The 22,354-nt window shown below is 47.1% G+C and overlaps 1 protein-coding gene across 1 annotated transcript; it reads left to right on the top strand.

Annotated features, from left to right (window-relative positions):
- The first annotated feature begins 9,163 nt into the window (after nt 1–9,163).
- On the top strand, nt 9,164–18,436 carry CBR3 (carbonyl reductase 3). Its single transcript, XM_043593637.1, has 3 exons — nt 9,164–9,735; nt 11,507–11,614; nt 16,578–18,436. The coding sequence occupies exons 1-3, from the start codon at nt 9,447–9,449 to the stop codon at nt 17,012–17,014; spliced, it is 834 nt and encodes a 277-aa protein (XP_043449572.1). The 5' UTR covers nt 9,164–9,446; the 3' UTR covers nt 17,015–18,436.
- The last annotated feature ends 3,918 nt before the right edge of the window (nt 18,437–22,354 follow it).

The raw sequence follows: 22,354 nt of genomic DNA, 5'->3' as shown, positions 1-22,354 counted from the left end.
AAAATGGGCATAAGAATGGTGCTTAACTATAGATTGGCGTAAGGAGTAAATGAGACAACGTAAGAGATGTAAATGGGTAATACAATATGAAGGAGTAAATAAGTGACTGCAGCGTAGAGGGCTTAGCAGAACCTTACACATGCTAGAGATTTTAAAACAAGAGGCTACCATGTGAGGTGACGAATGTGTTAATTAACTTGACTGTGGTAATCATTTCACAGTGTGGATGTATATTATCATGTTGTGTACCTTAAAAAAAAAATCTCATGGGGCGCCTGGGTGGCACAGTCGGTTAAGCGTCCGACTTCAGCCAGGTCACGGTCTCGCGGTCCGTGAGTTCGAGCCCCGCGTCAGGCTCTGGGCTGATGGCTCAGAGCCTGGAGCCTGTTTCCGATTCTGTGTCTCCCTCTCTCTCTCTGCCCCTCCCCCGTTCATGCTCTGTCTCTCTCTGTCCCAAAAATAAATAAACGTTGAAAAAAAAAAATTTAAAAAAAAAAAATCTCACTGTACAGCCTAAATCTAGACAACTTTTATTTGTCCGTCATACCTCAATAAAGCTGGCGAAACAACAAAAACATGCTGTTTTGTGTAAAGAAAAATGAATAACACAATTAACTATTTATATCATAAAAAAAATGTTCTATGTCCGTCATAGCTCAGTAAAGCTGGAAAAAGATAGGCTACTTTTGGGTAGTTTAATAGAAATAAGACATGAATGGACCGGTTAGTGGCACTCCCCTCGGTACTGGTCAGGACAGTAATGTGGCAGAGAGGGCGCCTGGGTGGTTCAGTCACTCGAGTGTCCGACTTCGGCTCAGGTCACGATCTCGCGGTTCGGGAGTTTGAGCCCCGCATCAGACTCGCTGCTATTAATGCGGAGGCTGCTCGGGATTCTCCGTCTTCCTCTCTCTCTGCCCCTCCCCCTCTTGCACTCTTTCTCTCAAAAATAAATAAACTTAAAAAAAATAATAATGTAGGAGAGAGGAAATTAAACTAGGAATTTGAAGACTTGATTGTATTCCAGTTCAGGCATCAACAGGCAGTATGACCAGTCAGAGGCCTTAATCTCCTCATGTGCAAGCGAACTGGGCCAGACGGTTTCTGCAACAATTCTGCTTCTAGAAAGCAGTAGAATGTGTACGCCCACGTTCACTACAGCATCATTCACAATAGCCAAGAGGTGAAAGCAGCCTAAGCGTCCACTGACAGAGAAAACGTGGTGCATACATACAATGCAATATTATTGACAGAGAGAGAGAGACAGTGCATGTGCATGAGCTGGGGAGGGCAGAGAGAGGGACGCAGCATCTGAAGCGAGCAGGCTCGGTGCTGAGAGCAGAGAGCCTGACGCGGGGCTCGAACTCACGAGCCGCGAGATCATGACCTGAGCCGAAGTCAGATGTTTGACCCACTGAGCCACCCAGGCGCCCCGCCGGGCTAAAAAAAGGGGACCCCGTCACGCACTACAACACAGATGAACCTTGAAGACATCATGCTGATTGAAATAAGCCGATCGTACAAAGACCACCACTGAGTGATTCCGCTTTGATGAGGTCCCTCAAGTGGATAAAGGTGTAGACACAGAAAGTAGAACGTGGTTATGAGGGGCTGGGGGAGAGGGGTGAACAGGGAGTTGTTCGAGGGGTCTGGAGTTTCAAGTGAGAAAAGATGAAAAAGTTCTAGAGGTCTGTTCCACAATATGCGCATGTACTACCCACTCGCAAATGGTTAGGACATTCTACTTCATGGGGAGTTCCTTACAACAAAAAAAAAAATAGAAGAAGGAGGGAAGGAGGAGGAGGAGAAGAGGGAGAAGAGGAAGAAGAAGAGGCAGAGGAGGAGGAGGAGGAGGAGGAGGAGGAGGAGGAGGAGCCACGCCACACTAGCTTATCCCACCTCCCAGGGATGACCAATCCCCAAGCTCTGTGCTCAGGCACACTGCCCAGAGGACAGGAAGGAGTGGGGGGGAGGAGGGGCAGTGCGGAGCAGGCAGGCAGGCAGCGCCTGCCAGGATCTGCCGTCTCCCCGCCGCCTCCCTGGCACTCACAGCACCACAGTTGTGACCCCCAACCACTCCACTGTCCACACCTAGGAGGGCCAGGGGCTGGAAAACTGGGGATGGAGAAGAGGAGAGGAGCAGTGACCAAACCGCGTTGGCCTCTTCATTTGACTCAGGAATCGGACCTTCACCTGGCTTTCCAGAAAGACCCCAGGCCCCATTCCTGCCCCGGCCTGCCTCGAGCATCGCAAATGTCCGACAAGCTGAGGGAGTCAACAGCGCTTCCTCTAAGGCAAGGCTGGAGACCGGTCCTCCTCCCACCTCTGCCCACGTTATCTGCCTCCAGCAAAGCGAGATGGGCACTTCTGACGGTGCCTGGTGCCAGTCCGGTTATCCAGGAGGACCTCAACAAGCACACGGCTGTGTTGGTTTGAGAGCACTGTCTGCCTCCCCTCGCTGGAGAACGTAACAGCAATGATCACATGCTCCCGTTCGCAAGCGCTCCTCTAAGTGCTTTTATGATCCTAACTCACTTGGCCCTTATACCAATCATGAGAACGAAGCGCTAGAATCGCTTCCGTTTTACAAATGGCCAAACTGAGGCTTGCCCGAGACCGCACAGCCAGGAAGCAGCAAAGCCAAGAGCAGCTCCATGGGAGCGGGGAGCTTTCCCCTGCCTGTTCATTCCTCGATATGCTCGGAGCCTAACTGGTGCTCAGATATTCACCAGAGGGATGCAGATGAATGAGTGCCACGCACACCCAGTCATCTAGATGAAAGTGTGCCTTCTGCAGAAGAACTAGGGACGTCCATGTTGCTGGCGAACACTTTGGTTCTTGCCATGATGATTTAAGAAACCCAAAGGGATAGGGGCGCCTGGGTGGCGCAGTCGGTTAAGCGTCCGACTTCAGCCGGGTCACGATCTCGCGGTCCGTGAGTTCAAGCCCCGCGTCAGGCTCTGGGCTGATGGCTCAGAGCCTGGAGCCTGCTTCCGATTCTGTGTCTCCCTCTCTCTCTGCCCCTCCCCCGTTCATGCTCTGTCTCTCTCTGTCCCAAAAATAAATAAACGTTGAAAAAAAAAAAATTAAAAAAAAAAAAAAAAAAAGAAACCCAAAGGGATAGTAGCCTCACTGAGTGCAAAGCCAGTTTTAAAAGAATCGCCGCTGTAAAAAACCACGAGAACCCCTAACTCTTCTGAACAGGTACCCACGGCTCTTCAGCTGGTGGCAGTTTGGATCAGGCCCAGGAGCTTGCCCTTCCCTTCTGCTTTTTAGTCGACATAGACCCAGCAACCAGGTCAAGTTTTGCATGAAACAGAGGATGTCAAGCAGCTTGTTCCCTTCAATTCGCTCTTCCTCAATCCTCAGGAAATAGATCAAAGCTTTCCCCCCCCCCCCCCAAACCAGTCCTTTTCCTTAAAAATGCGTTCATGATGCAAACCCTCCATGTGATGCTGTGCTGGGTACAAGACTGTTTTTCTGCCATCCTGGAGGTGAGGCAAGAACCCTCTGAGGAAACGCTGATCAGTTTCCAATGGCTACCACAGCAAATTACCACAAACTCGGTGGCTTATGGCAACACACATTCTGGAGATCCTAAGGCCTGAAGTCAAGATGTCAACAAAGGGCACCTGCCTGGCTTAGTTGGTTAAGAATCTGACTTCAGCTCAGGTCATGATCTCATCCCGGGTTGTGGGTTGTGAGTTCGAGCCCCACGTCGGGTTCTGTGCTGACAGCTCAGAGCCTGGAGCCTGCTTCAGATTCTGTCTCCCTCTCTGCCCCTCCCCGACTCATTCTCATTCCTGCACGCGCTCTCGCGCTCGCTCTCTCTCTCTCTCTCTCTCTCTCTCTCTCACACACACACACACACACACACACACACACACAAATAAATAAACATTTTAAAAAAAGATGTCAACAGAGCTGCATTCTTTCTGAAGTGGGGTTTTTCCAGCTTCTAGAAACTGCCTGGGTTCCTGACCCTTCCTCTGTCTTCAGACCCAGCTGTATGGCATCTTTCAATTTCTCTCTCTCTCTCTCCTGTTTTTTTCATCTCCTTCTCTGCTTTTGGCCTTCCGGCTTCCCTTTAATGTTGCAGGGGGTGGCTGGCGGGCTGGCTGGCTCCGTCAGTAGAGCATGCAACTCTTGAGTTCAGGGTCATGAGTTCAAACCCCACATTGGGCATAATTACTAAATAATAGCAGAAAATTCCAAATAAAAGGCAGTGATAATACAGAAAAAAATTAGGAGGAAAATACAAGCCAAAATTGAAATCTAACATTTACTTTATGAGGAAGACAGACTCTGAGAGACAATCACCTGCAATGGCTTTAGGAGATGAATAAAATCTGTTTCCTAATCTTCAAAGGGTTACTGCTAAAGGCAACAAAAATTTTTAAAAGAATTTTGGTTTCAATTCTTTGAGATTCAGTCAAAAATCAATTTGGAAGTCAAAAACTACCCCATTCCAAAAACAGTAATTAACAAAAGTACAAAGGAGAAAAATAACATTTTGGGGGGAAGTGGAGAAAACCTTTACATAATAATAAAATAAAATGTAACTAAGGATGCTTGGGATTACACTGGGCCCAGCAAGATAGTCCAGGGTGATCACCCCATTACAAGATTCCCAACTGAATCACCTCTGCAAAGTCCCCTTTGCCAAGTAAAGTAACATTCACAGGTTCTGGGGATTAGGACATGAACATCTGGCGGGGAGGTGCTTATTCTGTCTACCACAATAACCTGTGCAAACCCTCAGCTTCTCTCTTTTGAAAACACCAACTCTCTTGAAGATCGCGTCACTCCTAACCCACAACCTGCCTTGCTACTATAACCCAATGGCCGCCAACCTTTGCTGCGCATTTGAATCACCAAGAGAGATTTTAAGACTCCCAGTCCTTGGGTTACACTCAGACCAATTCAATCACAATGTCCAGGGATGGAGCCAGGCATCTGTATTTGCTTTTTTAAAGAGATCCCCAGGAGATCTTAACATGAAAGGCTTGGGATCCATTGCTATGAGCGACACACGACACACTCCTATCAAGCCAGGCTCCCCACACCCCTTCTTTCATGGGTGTCACAGGGACCTGCCACATAATTTACAGGGCCCAGTGCAAAATGAAGATGGGGGGCCCTTATTTAAAACTCAAGAATTCCAGGACAGGAACACAAGAAGGGCACTCACCTTGAGTCCAGCACGACTCAGTATCTCCGTCCCCTCCAAGCCTGGCCTCATCTCTGATGAGGTCAGGAGCCATGTGCAGGATCCATCCGGTATCCCGGCTTTCCAGTCCCTTGACTTTCATCACACCAACGAGATTTCCCTGCCCCCTCCGTGTAGTTCCCCACACATTCTCTGAGCCCTCCATCTCAAAGCATCCCACACTGACCCCCAGGACCTGGCTTCCTCCAGAGGTGTCCTACCCTTGGAGACCTCTCCTTCCATCAACGCTACTGTTCTTCCCTGTTATAAATCTCCAACTTCCTCAGGTCCTAGGCTCCACCCTTTGAGGCCACCGCCCTGCACTATAATCCTTTCCATGCAAACACCCTTCAGGCTGTGTGTGAGCGTGGCAAAACACCAACCCTCCACCATCACCACTGTTTCCAGCCTGTGCAAGCAGCTAGGCATGAGGCGGGGGAGGCGGGGGGGGAATGGCAGGAAGCTGACCATGTTGTCGTGACATTTATGACCACAGATCATAAATGGCGCCCCGGCTCCACAGACAATGCTGCCTAGTTCCCTAATACATTCACCTTCACACTCCACAAGATGGCTATTACTTCCTCAAATCTCTCAGACTGAAACCTCTGGCCGACTTTAAATGGCTCATCCTTCAAAGAGTAAACAATGCCATCAAGAAGAACCACCTAGTGAGACCCACACACTCTGCTTTCCTCCCGTTATAAAAGTCCTGCTCCAATGACAAGCCCCCATCTGAGTTCTAGATCCCAACTACACCAGCCTCCCACATATTTTAGTCTTGAATTATTCCCTTCCTCTCCTTCATCAATTTTTACCTCCCTTTGAGATTATTACCGTTGCATAAAACATGCTTTAATATCTCTCTCCCAGCTTTTGAAACTTTTTTTTGAGAGAGAGAGAGCGTGCGCACGTAAGCAGGAGAGGGGTAGAAGGAGAGACAGTCAGAGAATCTTAAACAGGCTCCACACCCAGCTCAGAGCCCAACGCTGGGCTCAATCTCATTACCATGAAATCATGACCTGAGCTGAAATCCAGAGTCAGACACTACACTGACTGGGCCACCCAGGCACCCCTAAAACTCTTTAAAAAGAATTCAGGTCTTATATGGCATGTTCTCTGATTATAATATAATTAAGTTAGAAATTAATAACAGCCAGATATCTGGAAAATATCCAAATAGTTCGAAATTTAAAAATATACTTCTGGTGCATCTGGCTGGCTCAGTCAGTAGAACATGCGACTCTTGATCTCAGGGTTAGGAGTCAGAACCCCAAATTGGGTATAAAGATTACTTAAAAATAAAATCTTCTAAAAATTTTTGTTAAATAAAAGTTTCTAAATACCCTTAGTCAAAGAATATGTCAATAGGTAAATTAGAAAGTATTTTAAACTGATTAAAATTGAAAAGTCAACATATCAAGATTTATGTGCTGTTATTCCACTAACAGCAGTACTTAAAGGGAAAATAATAGCCCTTAACACCTATATAGAAAAAGAAAAAAGAGCTCAAATCAATGGCCTCAGCTTCCATGGTAAAGAAACTAGAAAAAGAGAAAATAAAACCCAAAATGAGCAAAAGAAAGGAAATAATTTGGGACACCTGGGTGGTTCAGTCAATTAAGCATCCAACTCTTCCTGATTTGCGTTCAGGTCATGATCTCACGGTTCATGGGATCAATCCCCGAATTGGGCTCTGCACTGATGGCATGGAACCTGCTTGGAATTCCCTCTCTTCTTCTGTCCCTCCCCTGCTCACATACTCTCTCTCTCCCATAAATAAATAAACAAACATTTAAAAAAAGAAGAAAGGAAATAAAAGTTAGAACAGAAATATAATATAATCAGGGGTGCCTAGGTGGCTCAGTTGGATAAGCGTCTGACTTCGGGTCAGGTTATGATCTCATGGTTCGTGGGTTCAAGCCCCGTGTTGGGCTCTGTGCTGACAGCTCAGAGCCTGGGTCCTGCTTCTGATTCTGTGTATCTCTCTCTCTCTCTCTCTCTCTCTCTGCCCCTCTCCCACTTATACTCTCTCTCTCTCAAAAATAAACATTTTTAAAAATATGTATATAATATAATCAGAAAAAAAGAGGAAAAATAACAATAAAACCAAAAGATGCTTGAGGGGGGAAAAAAATCAATAAAATTGATAAACCTCTAGCCAAAGCAGGAAAAAAAAAATATGAAACACAAATTACCAATATCAGGAATAAGGGAGGTGACATCACTACCAATATTAAAAGGACTAATAAAAGCATATTATGGGGGTGCCTGGGTGGCTCAGTCAGTTAAACATCCAACTCTTGATTTTGGCTCAGGTCACCATCTCACAGTTCATAAGTTCGAGACCTGCATCCGGCTCTGTGCTGGCAGTGAGGAGCCTGCTTAGGATTCTTTCTCTCTCTCTCTCTCCCTCTATCTCTGTCCTACCTGCTCATGCTCTCTCTCTCAAAATGAATAAATAAAACATTTTAAAAAGAGCATATGGTGAACAACTTGTCAACAGAATCAACAACTTAGATGAAATAAAGAAATTTTTTGAAAAACATGAATTAAGCTCGCTCAAAAAGAAATAGAAAACCTGAATAGCCCTACATCTTTTTTTTTTTATGGTGAAAAAATTTATGTTTAGATTTAGTCAGCCGGACTCAGTTTAGATGATCCCAGTTTTGTTGGCAACATCCAAAGTTGAACGTATATGCCTTCTTTCCTCCATCAGGCCTGATCAGAGTGTTGACCTCGGCCACGTCAATGTCATAGAGCTTCTTCACAGCCTGTTTGATCCGGTGCTTGTTGGCCTTAACATCCACAATGAACACAAGTGTCCTCTATGTTCATCATGGCTGACTCTGTAGTCAGGGGGAACTTGATGATGGCATAGTAGTCAAGCTTGTTTCTCCTGGGGGTACTCTTTTGAGGATATTTGAGCTGCCTTTGGAGACACGGTGTCTTAGGCGATCAGAATGTAGGTGATGTGAGGATCTGTGTGTGAGACCGTGGATGCCTTTCAGCACCGCTTTCTTGCCTTTCAAAGCCTTTGCTCTGGCTTCTGCTTTGGGAGGGGTAGGGGCTTCCTTCTTCCCTTTCCACGCCATCTTCAGAAAAGGCTAGTCCCACAACTTTAAAATAAAGTTCCAAATGATTTTTAGAGAGAAAAAAATATATTGGTTGAGCTACAGTAAGGGACCACCCAGCAAGAGCCCACTTTCCTGATCTTGTTTGTTGATTTGATAGAGAAGGGTAGAGTCAAGGTGACAGACACCAGCAGCTTAGCCAACTCTGCTTGGGAAAAGCTGAGTCATAATGAGGTCGCAGCTCTCCATAAATCTAAGTGTCACCAATCAAACACCCTCAGATTACACTAAAGAAGACGCGTGGGGGAGTTCTGATTGTCTGTGCAGACCTTAACACACCAGGGGATTCATTTCTGTTTGAACTTTGCAGGTGCACAGTTTTCACTGGGAGAAAAAAAAAAATATATATATATATATATGTATATATGTATATATATATAGCCTCCTTGGACAGACCTAAAATGCAGACACTTAGCACCCAAATGAGTTATGTAAGAATTAAATAAAAACATTCCAATAAGAGGCTTGGCACACAGTAAGAGCTTCATAAACACTCCCTCTCACTCGGGGGCCGGCTGGCAATCACACACAGCAATGAACTCCTCCCACACCTGAAAATCTACTCATAAGACCTTTTTTCCTTGAGTTTAAGGAAACGGGAGAACCTATGTCCTGAGAGGCAGTTACCGTGTCTAAATCATTTCGCTGCATTTGAGGAAAAAGCAAACATTTTCATTTTGCAGTGGATGATGGGCGCACGCCCAAGAAAATTACTCAGCCCTTGTTTTTCTCCTTTTGGGGTTTTCCTAGAATAGTTTCAGTCCAACTGCAATGAATCTCTAGATCCCATCACCATCGGTTTGGGCTTTGGGAAATCGACTAACCGCTCCACCCCGCAGACCACCGCTGGGCTCAGACGCGGGATCAAAAGGGCACAGCGCCGGGAAGGGGCGGACTCCGGAGTGGGGCGTTACGAAACCTTCGGGAACGGACGGCCACTCCTCGCAGGGGAGGGACCGAGGGCCGGGCCTCGTTCTCTAGAAGTCGCAGCACTGGATCCCAGAACTCAGTTCTCTGTGGCTTCTCTGTGTCCGAGCCTCCGCAGCGAGCTCCCCAGTGGCTCACAGCCCGGGCCGCTCTCCACGCGCCAAGTGCCTTCCCCGGCCATGTCGTCCTGCAGCCGCGTGGCGCTGGTGACCGGGGCCAACAAAGGCATCGGCTTCGCCATCGCGCGCGACCTGTGCCGGCAATTTTCGGGGGACGTGGTGCTCACGGCGCGGGACGCGGCGCGGGGCCGGGCGGCAGTGCAGCAGCTCCAGGCCGAGGGCCTGAGCCCCCGCTTCCACCTGCTGGACATCGACGACCTGCAGAGCATCCGCGCCCTGCGCGACTTCCTGCGCAAGGAGTACGGGGGCCTCAACGTGCTGGTCAACAACGCGGGCATCGCCTTCCAGCGTAGGTCGGGGGTGGGTCTCTGGCGGCGCCAAGGGTTCGGGTCAGAGAGCCGCGGGCGCCCCCTTCCTGTGGGCTGGAGTGATCGCGGAGCGCAGCGCCGGCCCCTCGGGATGCGCTCAACATTGGCCTCCCTCGGCGGCTTCTCGCTTTCCGCGGAGTCGCGGGAGCGGTTCGCTTAGCGCGAAGCTGGCGGGGCACAGCCCTGGGCCCTCCCGGAGCCGTCGGCTGCTGCGGTTTGCCAAAAAACCGGCCTCCTGGGAGGGGGCCACGCCCTGCTAAGCTCATCAGCTTTCTGTCTAAAGCAAAAAACATTTTCCCTGCGAAGGGTCTCCAGCTCACTTTGGGCTTTCGCTTTCCTTGAAAGGGAGCTTTCATAGAAGCCCGGAGGCATCTGCTCGGGACAGGAAATGGATCGCTGAGACACGATCAGCGCGCACTTGCACAATAGTGGACTTGAGATTTTGTTTAATGGAAAGCTTTGATAGGCTCAGCCAGAAAGGAAGCGAGCCTTGTTCCCTCCCGCAGGGAATTTGTATGTCATCAAACATACATTTTAAGTGTGATTTTAAGTAGCACCTTTGGCGGGGGGGGGGGGGGGGGAGAGGTCAAGGATATTACTCTATTGATCTACTGAGAAAGTTGTTGAGCCGCCATGTGGTGGAGGTAGAAAGAATAACCAAGCCAAACTCACCTACAACCTAGTGGAGACGAGAAACCCAAGAGGCAGAACGGAGTAAAAACTGCCGTGAGGCCTTGAATGACCAGCCCCCCGGCTTGAACCCTCACCGAAGCTGTGCACCCGCACCTCCAACTCAGCGGGTCGGCTTTCCGGAAGCGCGGGTGGGAGGTGGCAGACACCCGCTGGTACAACCCTCAGCCACTGGCTGAAGGATTGATGGATAAATACGCCGCTTCCCGGACCAAGCGTGCAGGAACGCGGGTCCGCTGGCAGCCCTTGCCCCCTCAAAAGTGTGGGCGGTGGACCAACAGCACGTGCAGCCCCAGACACTCGCTGGGATCGCAGGATCTCGGGCCTCACCCCACACCCGCTGCATCAGAATTTGCATTTTAACAGGATTGCCAGGTGCCTCCCATACCCTTTCAAGATTGAGCCGCAGCCCTGAAAGCCAGGAATTCTCAAAGTGGGGCCAGACCTGTAGCTGTAGCCTCACCCGAGAACGCGTTAAAAATGCAAATTCTGGAGCCCCACCCGAGACCTTCTCAATCCCAAACTCTGGGGGCGGAGCCCAGAAAGCTGTGTTTTAACAGGCCCTGCAGGTGATTCAGATACACCCTTGAAGCTCGGATCCGGTGGCTTAAAAATCGTTTTAAAGTTAGCTTGTTTTAGGGGCGCCTGGGTGGCTCAGTTGGTTGAGACTGGGCCTTCAGCTCAGGTCATGACCTCGGGGTTCGGGAGTTCGAGCCCCGCGTCGGGCTCTGTGCTGACCGCTCGGAACCTGGAGCCTGCTTCGGAGTCTGTGTCTCCCTCTCTCTCTGCCCTCCCCCACTCAAGTTCTGTCTCTCTCAAAAATAAACGAAAAAAAACATAATAATAAAGTTAGCCTGTTTTTCCTTTAATTAGAGATAAAATCTAGGGCGCCTGGCTAGCTCTGTCCGTAGAGCATGAGGTTCTTGATCTTGGGGTTGTGAGCTCCAGCCCCACCTTCCGTGCAGAGAGATTGCTTAAATAAACTTGAGAGAGATAAGATTCGCTTTGTTATATACATTTCAAGGGGAAATGCATGACTTTGTTTCCTTCTCTTTTTGGAAGCTGATGATCCAACACCCTTTGACATTCGAGCTGAGATAACACTGAAGACAAACTTTTTTGCCACAAGGAATGTCTGCATAGAATTACTGCCAATAATAAAACCTCATGGTAAGTCCAGCCATATGTCTGCCCCTCCCCTGCTCATTCTCATTCTCTCTCTCTCTCTCTCTCTCTCTCTCTCTCTCTGTCTGTCTCAAAAATAAAAATAAAAAAAGATGTATAATGGGGCGCCTGGGTGGCTCAGCTGGTTGAGCATCCGATTCTTGATCTCAGCTCAGGTCTTGATCTCAGGGTCGTGAGTTCAAGCCCCAGTTTGGGCTCCACGCTGGGCGTGAAGCCTACTTAAAAATAAAATAAAAGATATGTTTGATATATGGCAGTGCTCTTTGGTCCCATGATATGAACTCAACCCTAGAATAATAGGTGTTACAAGTCCCCAAAGGCCTCTTGCCTTTGAGCAACCTCAGTGGGTCCTTCTCAGCTCCTCAGGGTGGTGGGGCCACACCAGCTCATTTGGGAGCCTGGCAGGGAAGGATCTGTTTTAGCATCATTATGACTTTCCCTATGTTCCTTTCTTCACTTTGTCAAGCTAATGAAGAACCTCCCAAAGAAATATTTCTTTATTAGGAAGTATCTTGCCCACACTCCCAAGTATTCAATAACTTTTATTACTTTTTCCACAAATACTGGAGGGCCTACCATAACCCAGGGTGCTGGGGACACAGTGGTAAGCGCTGTGAACAGGGACAATCCTGACCATGGAGCACTGAGTCCAGTGGACAAGACCCTCATTGACAAAGAATCCTACAACTGTACTGGGAGGGGGCAGAGAAGGCTTGCTTCCTTGACGATTCTCTTTCCCAGGAAGGCAGCTGTGATTCTTAGGAAGAAAAACTCTGTGGTTCTTATAAAAAATGTGCTTTTCTTGGGGTGCCTGGGTGGCTCAGTCGGTTGAGCATCTGACTGTTGATTTCAGCTCAGGTCTTGATCCCAGGGTCGTGGGGTCGGAGCCCCGCATTGGGCTCTGTGCTGAGTGTGGAAACTGCTTAAGATTCTCTCTCTCTCTCTCTCTCTCTCTCTCTCTCTCTCTCTCTCTCCCTCCCCCTCTCCCCAGCTCATGCTTGCTGTCTCCCAAAAAAAAAGAAAAAAAGTGCTTTTCTTAATTTAACATTTTGAATAAAGATGATCTCTAGTGCAAAAATCTTAAAATCTAAAAAGATGTTTGGTGAGAGCTGCATTCAGACTCATGCTCCCCCACTTGCCCAATCCCTGTCCCCAGCCTCTACAGGTGATTCCCTTTGTCTTTTCCCAGTGGGATGAGATCACAGAAAGCTCGCAGGCAGAGTTGCTGGGACTGGCTGAAGGAAGCCTTGGTTCTAGGTGCGTGGAGTTGCTGAGTGCTCAGGGCCAAGGGCATAGTTTTTAAATGCAAATCTAAGTTATGTATGTGTGTGTGTGTATCCCTTTTTTACATAATGGGAACATTAAGTATAATGTTTGCTACTATGCTTTTTTTCACTATCTCTGGGACTCTTTCTAGATCAAGACAGAAAGCTTTCTTATTTTTTTTTACAGCTGCATAGTATTCCATTTGCAAGGGTGATGTCTACCAAGTGTCTAGAAGTCTTCTCTCTATGGGTTTTAGAATCCTAGAATTGGAAAACTACAAGGTATTGAAGAAACTTGACATTCCTATGACTTCATTTTACAGAGAAGGAAATTGAGACCCAAAGACATGAACGCAGTCAGGTAGTGATAGATCTGGAAACAGTGTTCAGGTTTCCTGACTTCACCCCTCAATCAAATCAGTTTGATTTGATTAGTTTCAACTGGATAATTAGTTCCAGTGAAGGGAAGGATCTTAACGCCAAACAATTGCAAACCAAGCCATTTTGAAAGATGAAAGGCAGCTTGGAGGAGGGTGGAGCCCGGGCATCAACCCAGAAGCAGATGAATCACTGGCTTCAACCAGTTCTCTGTAACAGTAATTCCCAACTTGGGAATCTGGTTTACAACACATTGAGAATACTTGTGAATTTTCAGTAAAACTCACGTTTACCCAGAAGGCAAAAAGCGAGGATCCTTGCCTCTTGATTTGTAGGGAATCTCTACCCATGCAAAACTGACTTAAATGTCACATATTATTTGGCTTTATAATACCTCCTTATTTAAAAAAATTTTTTTTTAATGTTTGTTCGTTTTTGATGGACAGGGTGTGAGCAGGGGCGGGGCAGAGAGAGAGGGAGACGCAGAATCTGAAGCAGGCTCCAGGCTGTCAGTACAGAGGCTGAAGCCTGGCTTGAACCCACGAGTTGTGAGATCATGACCTAGGCCGAAGTCAGACGCTTAACCGACTGAGCCACCCAGGCACCCCTATAATACCTCTTTAAAAGAAAGTTACTTCTGGGACCCCTGGGTGGCTCAGTGGGTTAAGTGTCTGACTTTAGCTCAGGTCATGATCTCACGGTTAGTGGGTTCCAGCCCTGCTTTAGGCTCTGTGCTGACAGCTCCAAGCCTGGAGCCTGTTTCAGATTCTGTGTCTCCCTCTCCCGCTGGCACTTGGTGTGTATCTCTCTCAAAAATATATGCACAGTTAAAAAAAATTTTTTTTAAAGTTCCCAAACCTTTTGCTTGTTCATTCAAGATTCTGAGTAAATAAGTTAATCCAACGTTTACCCACTAGGGGGAGCTACTTGTCCACTCTTTCTAAGAATGGCTAGGGGTTGTTTCAGGACCAGGGGGCCCACCTGGACCTCAGCAAATGGTGGTGGTTGTGTGGGTGCAGCCCTTCTCAGGACTGATTGCACCCAGCTGGCTGCTGAGATGGTCATCCCTTGGCCTCACTGATGCTCACCTGAGATGTCACCTGAGATCAGAGGACACCTCTGACTCTTAGAAAGTTTTTTATTTCTACCAAAGGCAAAGAGTAGCACCCCTATTTCATTTTTCTTTCTTCCTTTACCCTTTTGAATTTAATTCCTTGTAGCAACCAGGCGATTAAGAACAAATTTGTTTAGGGTGCCTGGGTGGCCCAGTTGATTAGGTGTCGGACTCTTGATGTCTGCTTGGATCTCCATCTCAGGGTTGTGAGTTCAAGCCCCATGCTGGCTTAAATAAAAAGGGGGGGGGAGGGCGCCTGGGTGGCTCAGTCGGTTAAGCGTCCGACTTCGGCTCAGGTCATGATCTCATGGTCTGTGAGTTCGAGCCCCGCGTCGGGCTCTGTGCTGACAGCTCAGAGCCTGGAGCCTGCTTCAGATTCTGTGTCTCCCTCTCTCTCTGACCCTCCCCCACTCATACTCTGTCTCTCTCTGTCTCAAAAATAAATAAACGTTAAAAAAAAAAAAACAAACAAAGCTGCTTAAAAGTAATGAAGAACACAACTTCATCAAAGTAGTATTCCTGGCCAAAGCCTTGAAGTGAATCTAATTAGAAAACCATGCTAGTCCAAATGGGAGAAATACTACAAAATAATAGCCTACAGTCTTCAAAAAGATCATTGTTAACTACTCTAGGTTAAAACTAAAGAGCTATGACTGCTAAATACAATCCGTGATCCTACGTTGGAGCCTGGATGAAAACAAAAACTATGAAGAAAGATTATTGAGATAACTGGACCCTTTGAATATGGACTGTACTTCAGATAATAGTGTTATATCGTGATAAATGTCTTGAGGGTGATCACTCTTGTGGTTATGTAAGGTAATACCCTTGTTACCGTATATAAAGTGCTTAGGGCAAAGTTTTATGATATTTGTCTGCAATTAAGACAAAGAGAAAGCAAATGTGGCCAAATGTTAATAATTGAGGGGCTTAGGTGAAGGGCATACCGGTATGTATTGAACTATTCTTGCAATTTCTCTGTAGGCTTCAAATTTTTCATAGTTCAAAGTTGGGAAGGAAATATGTATTACAAGAGAGGAAGAAAATACTGAAGAGTCTTAGGTAGCTGGGGATAAGTGAGTGCTCATATTCAAGACAGAGTGAGGCCATCTCTGTGTGCAGTTGGCCCACAAAGATATCTAGTAGAATGTACAACACACACACCCCCAACCCCATGGTGAATGAATGCCACACAGAAAATGCAATAAAATCCAACTATCCTAGTGGATACAGAAAGAGTGGATTCGGGATAATATGTAAGAAAAGAACCCCCTAAATGTGTTGTCTTTTTTTTTTTTTATGTTCATTTTTGAGAGAGAGAATGAGTGGGGGAGGGGCAGTGAGAGAAGGGGACAGAGGATCCGAAGTGGGCTTTGTGCTGACAGCAGACAGCTCCATGTGGGGCTCGAACTCATGAACCATGAGATCATGACCTGAACTGAAGTCGGACACGCAACCGACTGAGCCACCCAGGTAACGCAACGTGGTGTCCTCTGATGTTAGGTGAACTGTGTAAATTCACACACTGGTTTCGGGATTTCCAATCAATGTTTCCAGCCGTCTTCTAGTTTCTGGCCTGCATGTTTTTTCATAGACATAACCGTCTTTTTAATAGCCGTGAATTATGGTTAATGTGAATATTAACTCATTAATTATATTTAATTATTAATGATGGGCTAAAGAAAGTGAAGAAAATCAAAACTGGGATGGAGAATCAACCCACTCCATGTGTGAGAGTACCCATCATTCAGGATAGACAGGGTCATTTTAAGGCATTGCTTGACCCTGATATTTGGCACTTGGAGGCAAAGAGGTGGTGCCCAGGGCCCTAGGAAATTGTGCAAACCAGTAAACAGCTTTAATCCTTGGGGTGAGGGTGCTGTCTCTGGGAAACCAAGTTCACAGGCGCCTGGAGTGTTTGTGTGTGTGTGTAGTGGGATGTTTTATAAAACTGCCCACTGGAGAATCACTGCCCTTTAGCCCCTGTCACTGATGGAAATGCGTCCTTTCCTTTGGGGGAGGAGAGCACAAAATAATGTTGAAGCCCACTGGGTGCCTTCTAGAGTCTTTTTTTTTTTTTTTTTTCAACCAGCAATTAAACCTGCAGTATCAATCAATTGCATGTTGGGTATAGTCACCCAACAATCGTTTATCTGTGACCTGCTTCCATATATTTACTATTCTGTTTCAGGCAGGGTGGTGAATATCAGCAGTTTAGAGGGCTCCAAAGCTCTTGAAAATTGCAGCCCAGATCTACAGAAGAAGTTCCGATGCGAGACGCTCACAGAAGGGGACCTGGTGGACCTCATGAAAAAGTTTGTGGAGGATGCAAACAACGAAGTGCACGAGAGGGAAGGCTGGCCCAACTCGGCTTATGGGGTGTCCAAGCTGGGGGTCACGGTCTTATCAAGGATCTTGGCCCGGCGTCTGGATGAGAAGAGAAAAGCCGACAGGATTCTGCTGAACGCTTGCTGCCCGGGGTGGGTAAAAACGGACCTGGGTGGGCCTTGCGGCCCCAGGACTGTGGAGGAGGGAGCTGAGACCCCTGTCTACTTGGCCCTCCTGCCTCCAGATGCTACCGAGCCTCATGGCCAACTGGTCCATGACAAAGTCGTCCAAAACTGGTGAATGTCTGCTTTGGTGCTTAATGCTTAATAAACGTTTGTGGAGTGAATGAGTGAATTCTGGTGGTATAGTCGGCTTCATTTTCTGTCGACTAGAATCTCCCTGTGAGAAAGCGGGTCTCGTCTAGAATCGGGCCGAGAGATTTTACTGTGCCCAGACTCTAACCTGAGACGGAGAAGAACCTGGTCCAGTGGTTCTCCAGTGTCAGAGGGCATCACAATTACCTGGAGGGCATGTTAAAACATTGCTCAGAACTGGGGCGCAAAGATGTGCACTTCTGACAAGTTCCTGGGTGCTGCTGGTGTTGGTCGAACGAGAGCCCTCAGGGCTACGGAGCGGGCTGCAGCCGTGTTCCAGCAATCCCATGCTGTTTCCAGGTTGTTGACTCTTCGAGGATGTGATTCCTCCTCCATTTCTATTGTTCTGCAATTCTGCTTTGTACCACATTCTGTTTCATTATATTTGGGCACATTTGAACGGGTTCTTATGAAGCAGTATGGCTTGAAGGACTCAGGAGGAATGTCCTTTTTTTTCACTGGGATACGATTTCTTCCATACTGGGTTTTTCACTTGGGGTTTTGCATTCTGTGTTCCCAGAATGTTTGCAAAGTTGCCCTGCCCCTTCTTTCAAATTGTCCCAGCATAGGCAACTTTGTGCAGACCATCTCTGCTCTCGCAGAGGCAGATGTCTTCTCCCTGACCTGTTCCTGCTCCCCTACAGCCCAGGGTGATTCTTGAGCCTTCCTGGGCCTTTTGTAGTCTCTCCGACAACCAACTCCACGTTCACTGCTTCCAAATGGGACTGGCTTTGTAATCAGCCCCCTTGGTTCTGGTTATACCCTGGAGAAGAGGGACTTGGAGACTAAAGAATCTTACGAAACAGACGTACACTTGTGAGGCAAGTTTGCTAGGGCGTCAAGACCTCAGAAGGAATGGCTAGCCAAACAACAGAAATGCAACAGGTGCGAGATGGACAAATGACAAAGGAAAGAAACCGCAAATTTACCAAGTTTATGATGGGTTGTTCACGGTGAGATACAGCAATGTTGTCACCTGATCATGACCACAAAGGTCACATCATATCACCTGACAACAGCATTGCAGAAATAAGATGATGCTGGCTTCCATTTGATAATAAGTACAGTATGGGAGTACTCAAGATTTCCCTCATTTGGCGGACCAGGACTACTCAGGTAACCCTGTTACGTCTGGTCTGTCACAGCGTGCAAAGTGTTTCTTCGTCTTGACTCTCCAACGTAACGACGGCAGCGTGGCAAAGTGTCGTGTAGCTCCTGACAACCCACACCTCACTTCTTCATCCACTTTGAGTGGAGGACATCTGAATCCCACCCAGATTACATCTCACTTCCTTTAGCCATCTCTATATTGCCTGATTAAACCCAGCTTGCTCTTACATTCATCTCAGACTGTAGCTCCTAGGACATTTTTAATGCCTTCTTGTCTGGCTCTAAAAACATTTTGATGGTTTTCAATATGTTGCCTCAATAGCTTTCATACTCTGGTCTCCCTCTGCAGCCAGCCTCCAGAACGCTGCCAATGGCAGGCAGGAGGTCTGGGACCATGGAGCACTTTTAGGTTCTGCCTAATGGGGTCACAGACAGGAAATGCACAAGTAAACAGGCCATTTCCTTTTATTTCTTCTCCCTTTTTTCTCTCTAGCCAATCACCTTGACATCTTGGGATCAGTGTGTAGCCTGCTTAAAAGACCCTTGGTGGTAAACTGCTGACCAGAATGGTGTGTCTCATTTTTTTATGGAAAGGTCATAGGGGACGATTATTGGATGGTCTGCCCAGCACCCTCCCCCGCTGCTTCCTCTGTTTGCAGCTGCAACAGCCACAAAGTGACTTTGCCCTGCTAGCCTCTGTTGACTGTTCCAGCTGTAAGCCTGTCTTCTAAAGAGGAGGAGCAGGTGGACTGCATCAGGAAAAGCTCCGAGCTGTTACTGTGAGTGGCCATACCTCACACCATATGGTTGAGGAAGCAGAGGGAACCAAGCATAGCCTGAAAACGAAGCAACCAATTCTCGAGGGACACACTTACAAAATGGCCCCAAGAGAGACTGTCCCACCTCCCCAGAGTGGCATCCCTTAGCTGGCCTCAGGCTATTCCTTTCGTTTTATTTTAGAGAGAGATTGAGAGCATGAGTGGGGGAGAGAAGCAGAGAGAACGTTAAGCAGGCTCCATCTTCCGCACAGAGCCTGAAGCGGGGCTCGATCCCATGACCCTGGGATCATGACCTGAGTCAAAATCAAGAGTCAGATGCTCAACTGACTGAGCCACCCAGGCACCCAAGAAATGTCACTTTCCTTAAGCTAGTTTGAATTATGTTATTGCTTGAAACGAAAAGGAACCTAATACATGTGCATGAAATATTTCATTGTGGGCTGTAGTGAAAAAAAAAATTGGGCTTAGAATCAGAAGGGAAAAAAGAAAAAAATTCATGAGTTGAGAACCATGGCATACGAGGCCATACGTCATGTTCAATATTTACCCTACATTGTTTTATGTATTTCTCATGGCAGTACTTTGAGATAGGTATTAATATCATTTAAATGAGTCATTATCATTCAAATAAGGAAAAAAGTCTTGGAGAAATTGACAAACTTGCCCAAGATCACACAGCTAAGAGCCAAGAGCCAGGATCATATCCAGGACTAAGGCCAGTTCCTTGGCTTTTCTTGGTGCCAAGTGCTTGGCACATCCAACTTCACTATGAGGAGTCTAGAGACCAGGGCAACTCCCTCGGTGTAAAAATTAAGGGGGATGATATATCAAATCTAAGTGATTTGTAAGCCATATGGTTATTAGATCCCTAACGTAGCCTTTGTATGAACTTTTCCATAAGGTAGGCAAATGAAATATGGTTTAAAAGTGGCATATTTTAAATGGATTATCCCATTATGTGTGTTTCTTAGGTACCAAATTGAGCCAGTGACCTTCTCTGAATCAACGTCTCTGTGACATACTTTCCTAAGTTGACACATGTGTGTTAAGCCCGCATACAGAATCAGCTGTAGGCCTGGCCTTTGGGCTTCTCCCTCACCTACTGAGCTGCAACAAGGATTGTGACAGACCGAGATGCTGAGCGGTGATGTAGTGTGGAGATGAAATGGGTGATAATGACGATCCTGACAAAGGTTTACTTGTTACTGCAGGTCAACCACAAAGCAGGCACAACATCAAATACAGAACTAAGCAGGACTTTAGATGGGATGGAGTAGAATCCAGTTTATAGCAAAGACAGGGTTAGAGGATTACCAGTATTTGCATATGGAAACTCTGAACGTGTTTACCTCCCCAATCTCTCTACTAGGTAGGCCAGCCTGAGCCAGAGAATGTAGTCACCTCTGATTTATATCCCCTTCTTTATTATCAGAAGGGGTAAGGATTGGGGTGCCTGGGTGGCGCAGTCGGTTAAGCGACCGACTTCAGCCAGGTCACGATCTCGCGGTCCGGGAGTTCGAGCCCCGCGTCAGGCTCTGGGCTGATGGCTCAGAGCCTGGAGCCTGTTCCCAATTCTGTGTCTCCCTCTCTCTCTGCCCCTCCCCCGTTCATGCTCTGTCTCTCTCTGTCCCAAAAATAAATAAACGTTGAAAAAAAAATTAAAAAAAAAAAAGAAGGGGTAAGGATTAAGGTTCTGATTCAAATGAACTCTGAAATGCTCTGATTAGAGCATTATTATGTGAGGAACCTGCTCTATTTACATGCCTTAAACAGATGAATACACCTAAGTACACTTTATTTTTTTTTTAACGTTTATTTATTTTTGAGACAGAGAGAGACAGAGCATGAACAGGGGAGGAGCAGAGAGAGAGGGAGACACAGAATCTGAAGCAGGCTCCAGGCTCTGAGCTGTCAGCCCAGAGCCCGACGCGGGGCTCGAACCCACGGACCGTGAGATCATGACCTGAGCCGAAGTCGGACGCTTAACCGACCTAGCCACCCAGGCGCCCCCACCTAAGTAGACTTTGAAGAGTGACGACCTGACCCACGAAAACAGAATTTGTGGGGGAATGAACTTTCAAATCTTAATACTTGTACATTGACTATCAATCCTGATTATCAATGAAGTTGTTCTTTTAAGGGTTTATGATACTTCAAACTGTCAAAGCTAATTTAACTTTCCACACACCTGGATTTCTTTAGAGATAGGTGACACAAAAAGGCAAGCATATTATTTAATGTATAGGACAAAGTTACACATGGTGGTTTTGACATGAATAGACTGGTTCTCTCTTTCAATGGGAAGTAGAAGTAGTTTTTTTCATTATGAGTTAAATGCAGTATGGAGTGTGGCTAGGATTTGAGGAAACTAAGACAAAAAAACCCACCTCACCCTTTGGCATCTGTTTTTGTAAAAATGGAGTTTCTCATATCTTCATCAGGAAATCAATTTTCACGAAAGTCTTTTTTTCCTACTCATTGCTCTACCCTTTAGTTTTCCTCGGCTTCCACTTTAAGACTATTCCTAAAATTGACTGTTAGAGAATTGACATCTGGGGCCCTTGGTGTATGGCAAATGTAGATGGAATCAGAATCAGAAGCCTGGGTGGGCCAGGGGTGGGTTCAGCATCACAAGCTATAAATATATTCTTGGTGATTTGGGAGAGGTGGCAGATCCCTTTGGGAATCTGACACAAACTATATACCCTTTTGCAGAAACATATACACAAAATGTTCTGTACAATTTTGAAGTGTGCATGGACCTCCGAACTCTTTCATGACCGCCTAGCTTTTAGGAGCCCCAGACTAGATCTGAAAATTCCTTAAGGGACTGTCAAGGGTTAAATGATTGGCGGCCTGTGCAGAAATTACTACCTCACTCAACAGGTGCCACTGGTTTGATTGGCTGGGAGCCCCAGCTGGTGCAGTTAGGATGCTCAGGTGAACTCTGCCTGACTCCCATCCTTAAGGTGCATCTGGCCCTGCAGGCGTTGGGCCAGGTTGGGTGGGTCTGAACTGTCCAGGTCCGAAGGCTCGTAAGGATGACAGGAAGGAGTTAGACTTTATCCGGAAATATTAATGCTCTTCTTTCTGAGCCAGAGCCCACGTAAAGGAACTCATTACAAAAATTAACTTCCTCACCTCTGATGCCGAGGGCCAGAAAAGTGCGGCCTCTGGGGGTGGGGGCACTTTAACCAGGGTCCCCGAGCCTCCAGAGGCCCCAGCATGTATGGAAGGTTCACTTCATCTCCTCGCAAAAGGTTTGGGTGTGGCCCCGACGGAAAGGATGGGGTGAGCCAGGTGCCATCGGCCCCAGTCTTTTGGGCCCCCGCGGTTCTCCTTGTCTGTAACTACAAAGCCCCTCCTGGGGTACGCTG

Source organism: Prionailurus bengalensis, chromosome C2, assembly GCF_016509475.1.
Source record: "Prionailurus bengalensis isolate Pbe53 chromosome C2, Fcat_Pben_1.1_paternal_pri, whole genome shotgun sequence".
Taxonomy (NCBI): Eukaryota; Metazoa; Chordata; class Mammalia; order Carnivora; family Felidae; genus Prionailurus; species Prionailurus bengalensis.
Note: the sequence above shows the minus strand (reverse complement) of the source record. Positions and strands in the feature narration are given on the sequence as shown.

Bases quoted from the DNA above. Each gene is read 5' to 3' on its own strand.
- CBR3 (XM_043593637.1), top strand. From the start codon at position 9,447: ATGTCGTCCTGCAGCCGCGTGGCGCTGGTGACCGGGGCCAACAAAGGC. The intron at 9,736-11,506 runs GTAGGTCGGGGG...TCTTTTTGGAAG, and splicing joins CGCGGGCATCGCCTTCCAGC to CTGATGATCCAACACCCTTT. The intron at 11,615-16,577 runs GTAAGTCCAGCC...ATTCTGTTTCAG, and splicing joins GCCAATAATAAAACCTCATG to GCAGGGTGGTGAATATCAGC.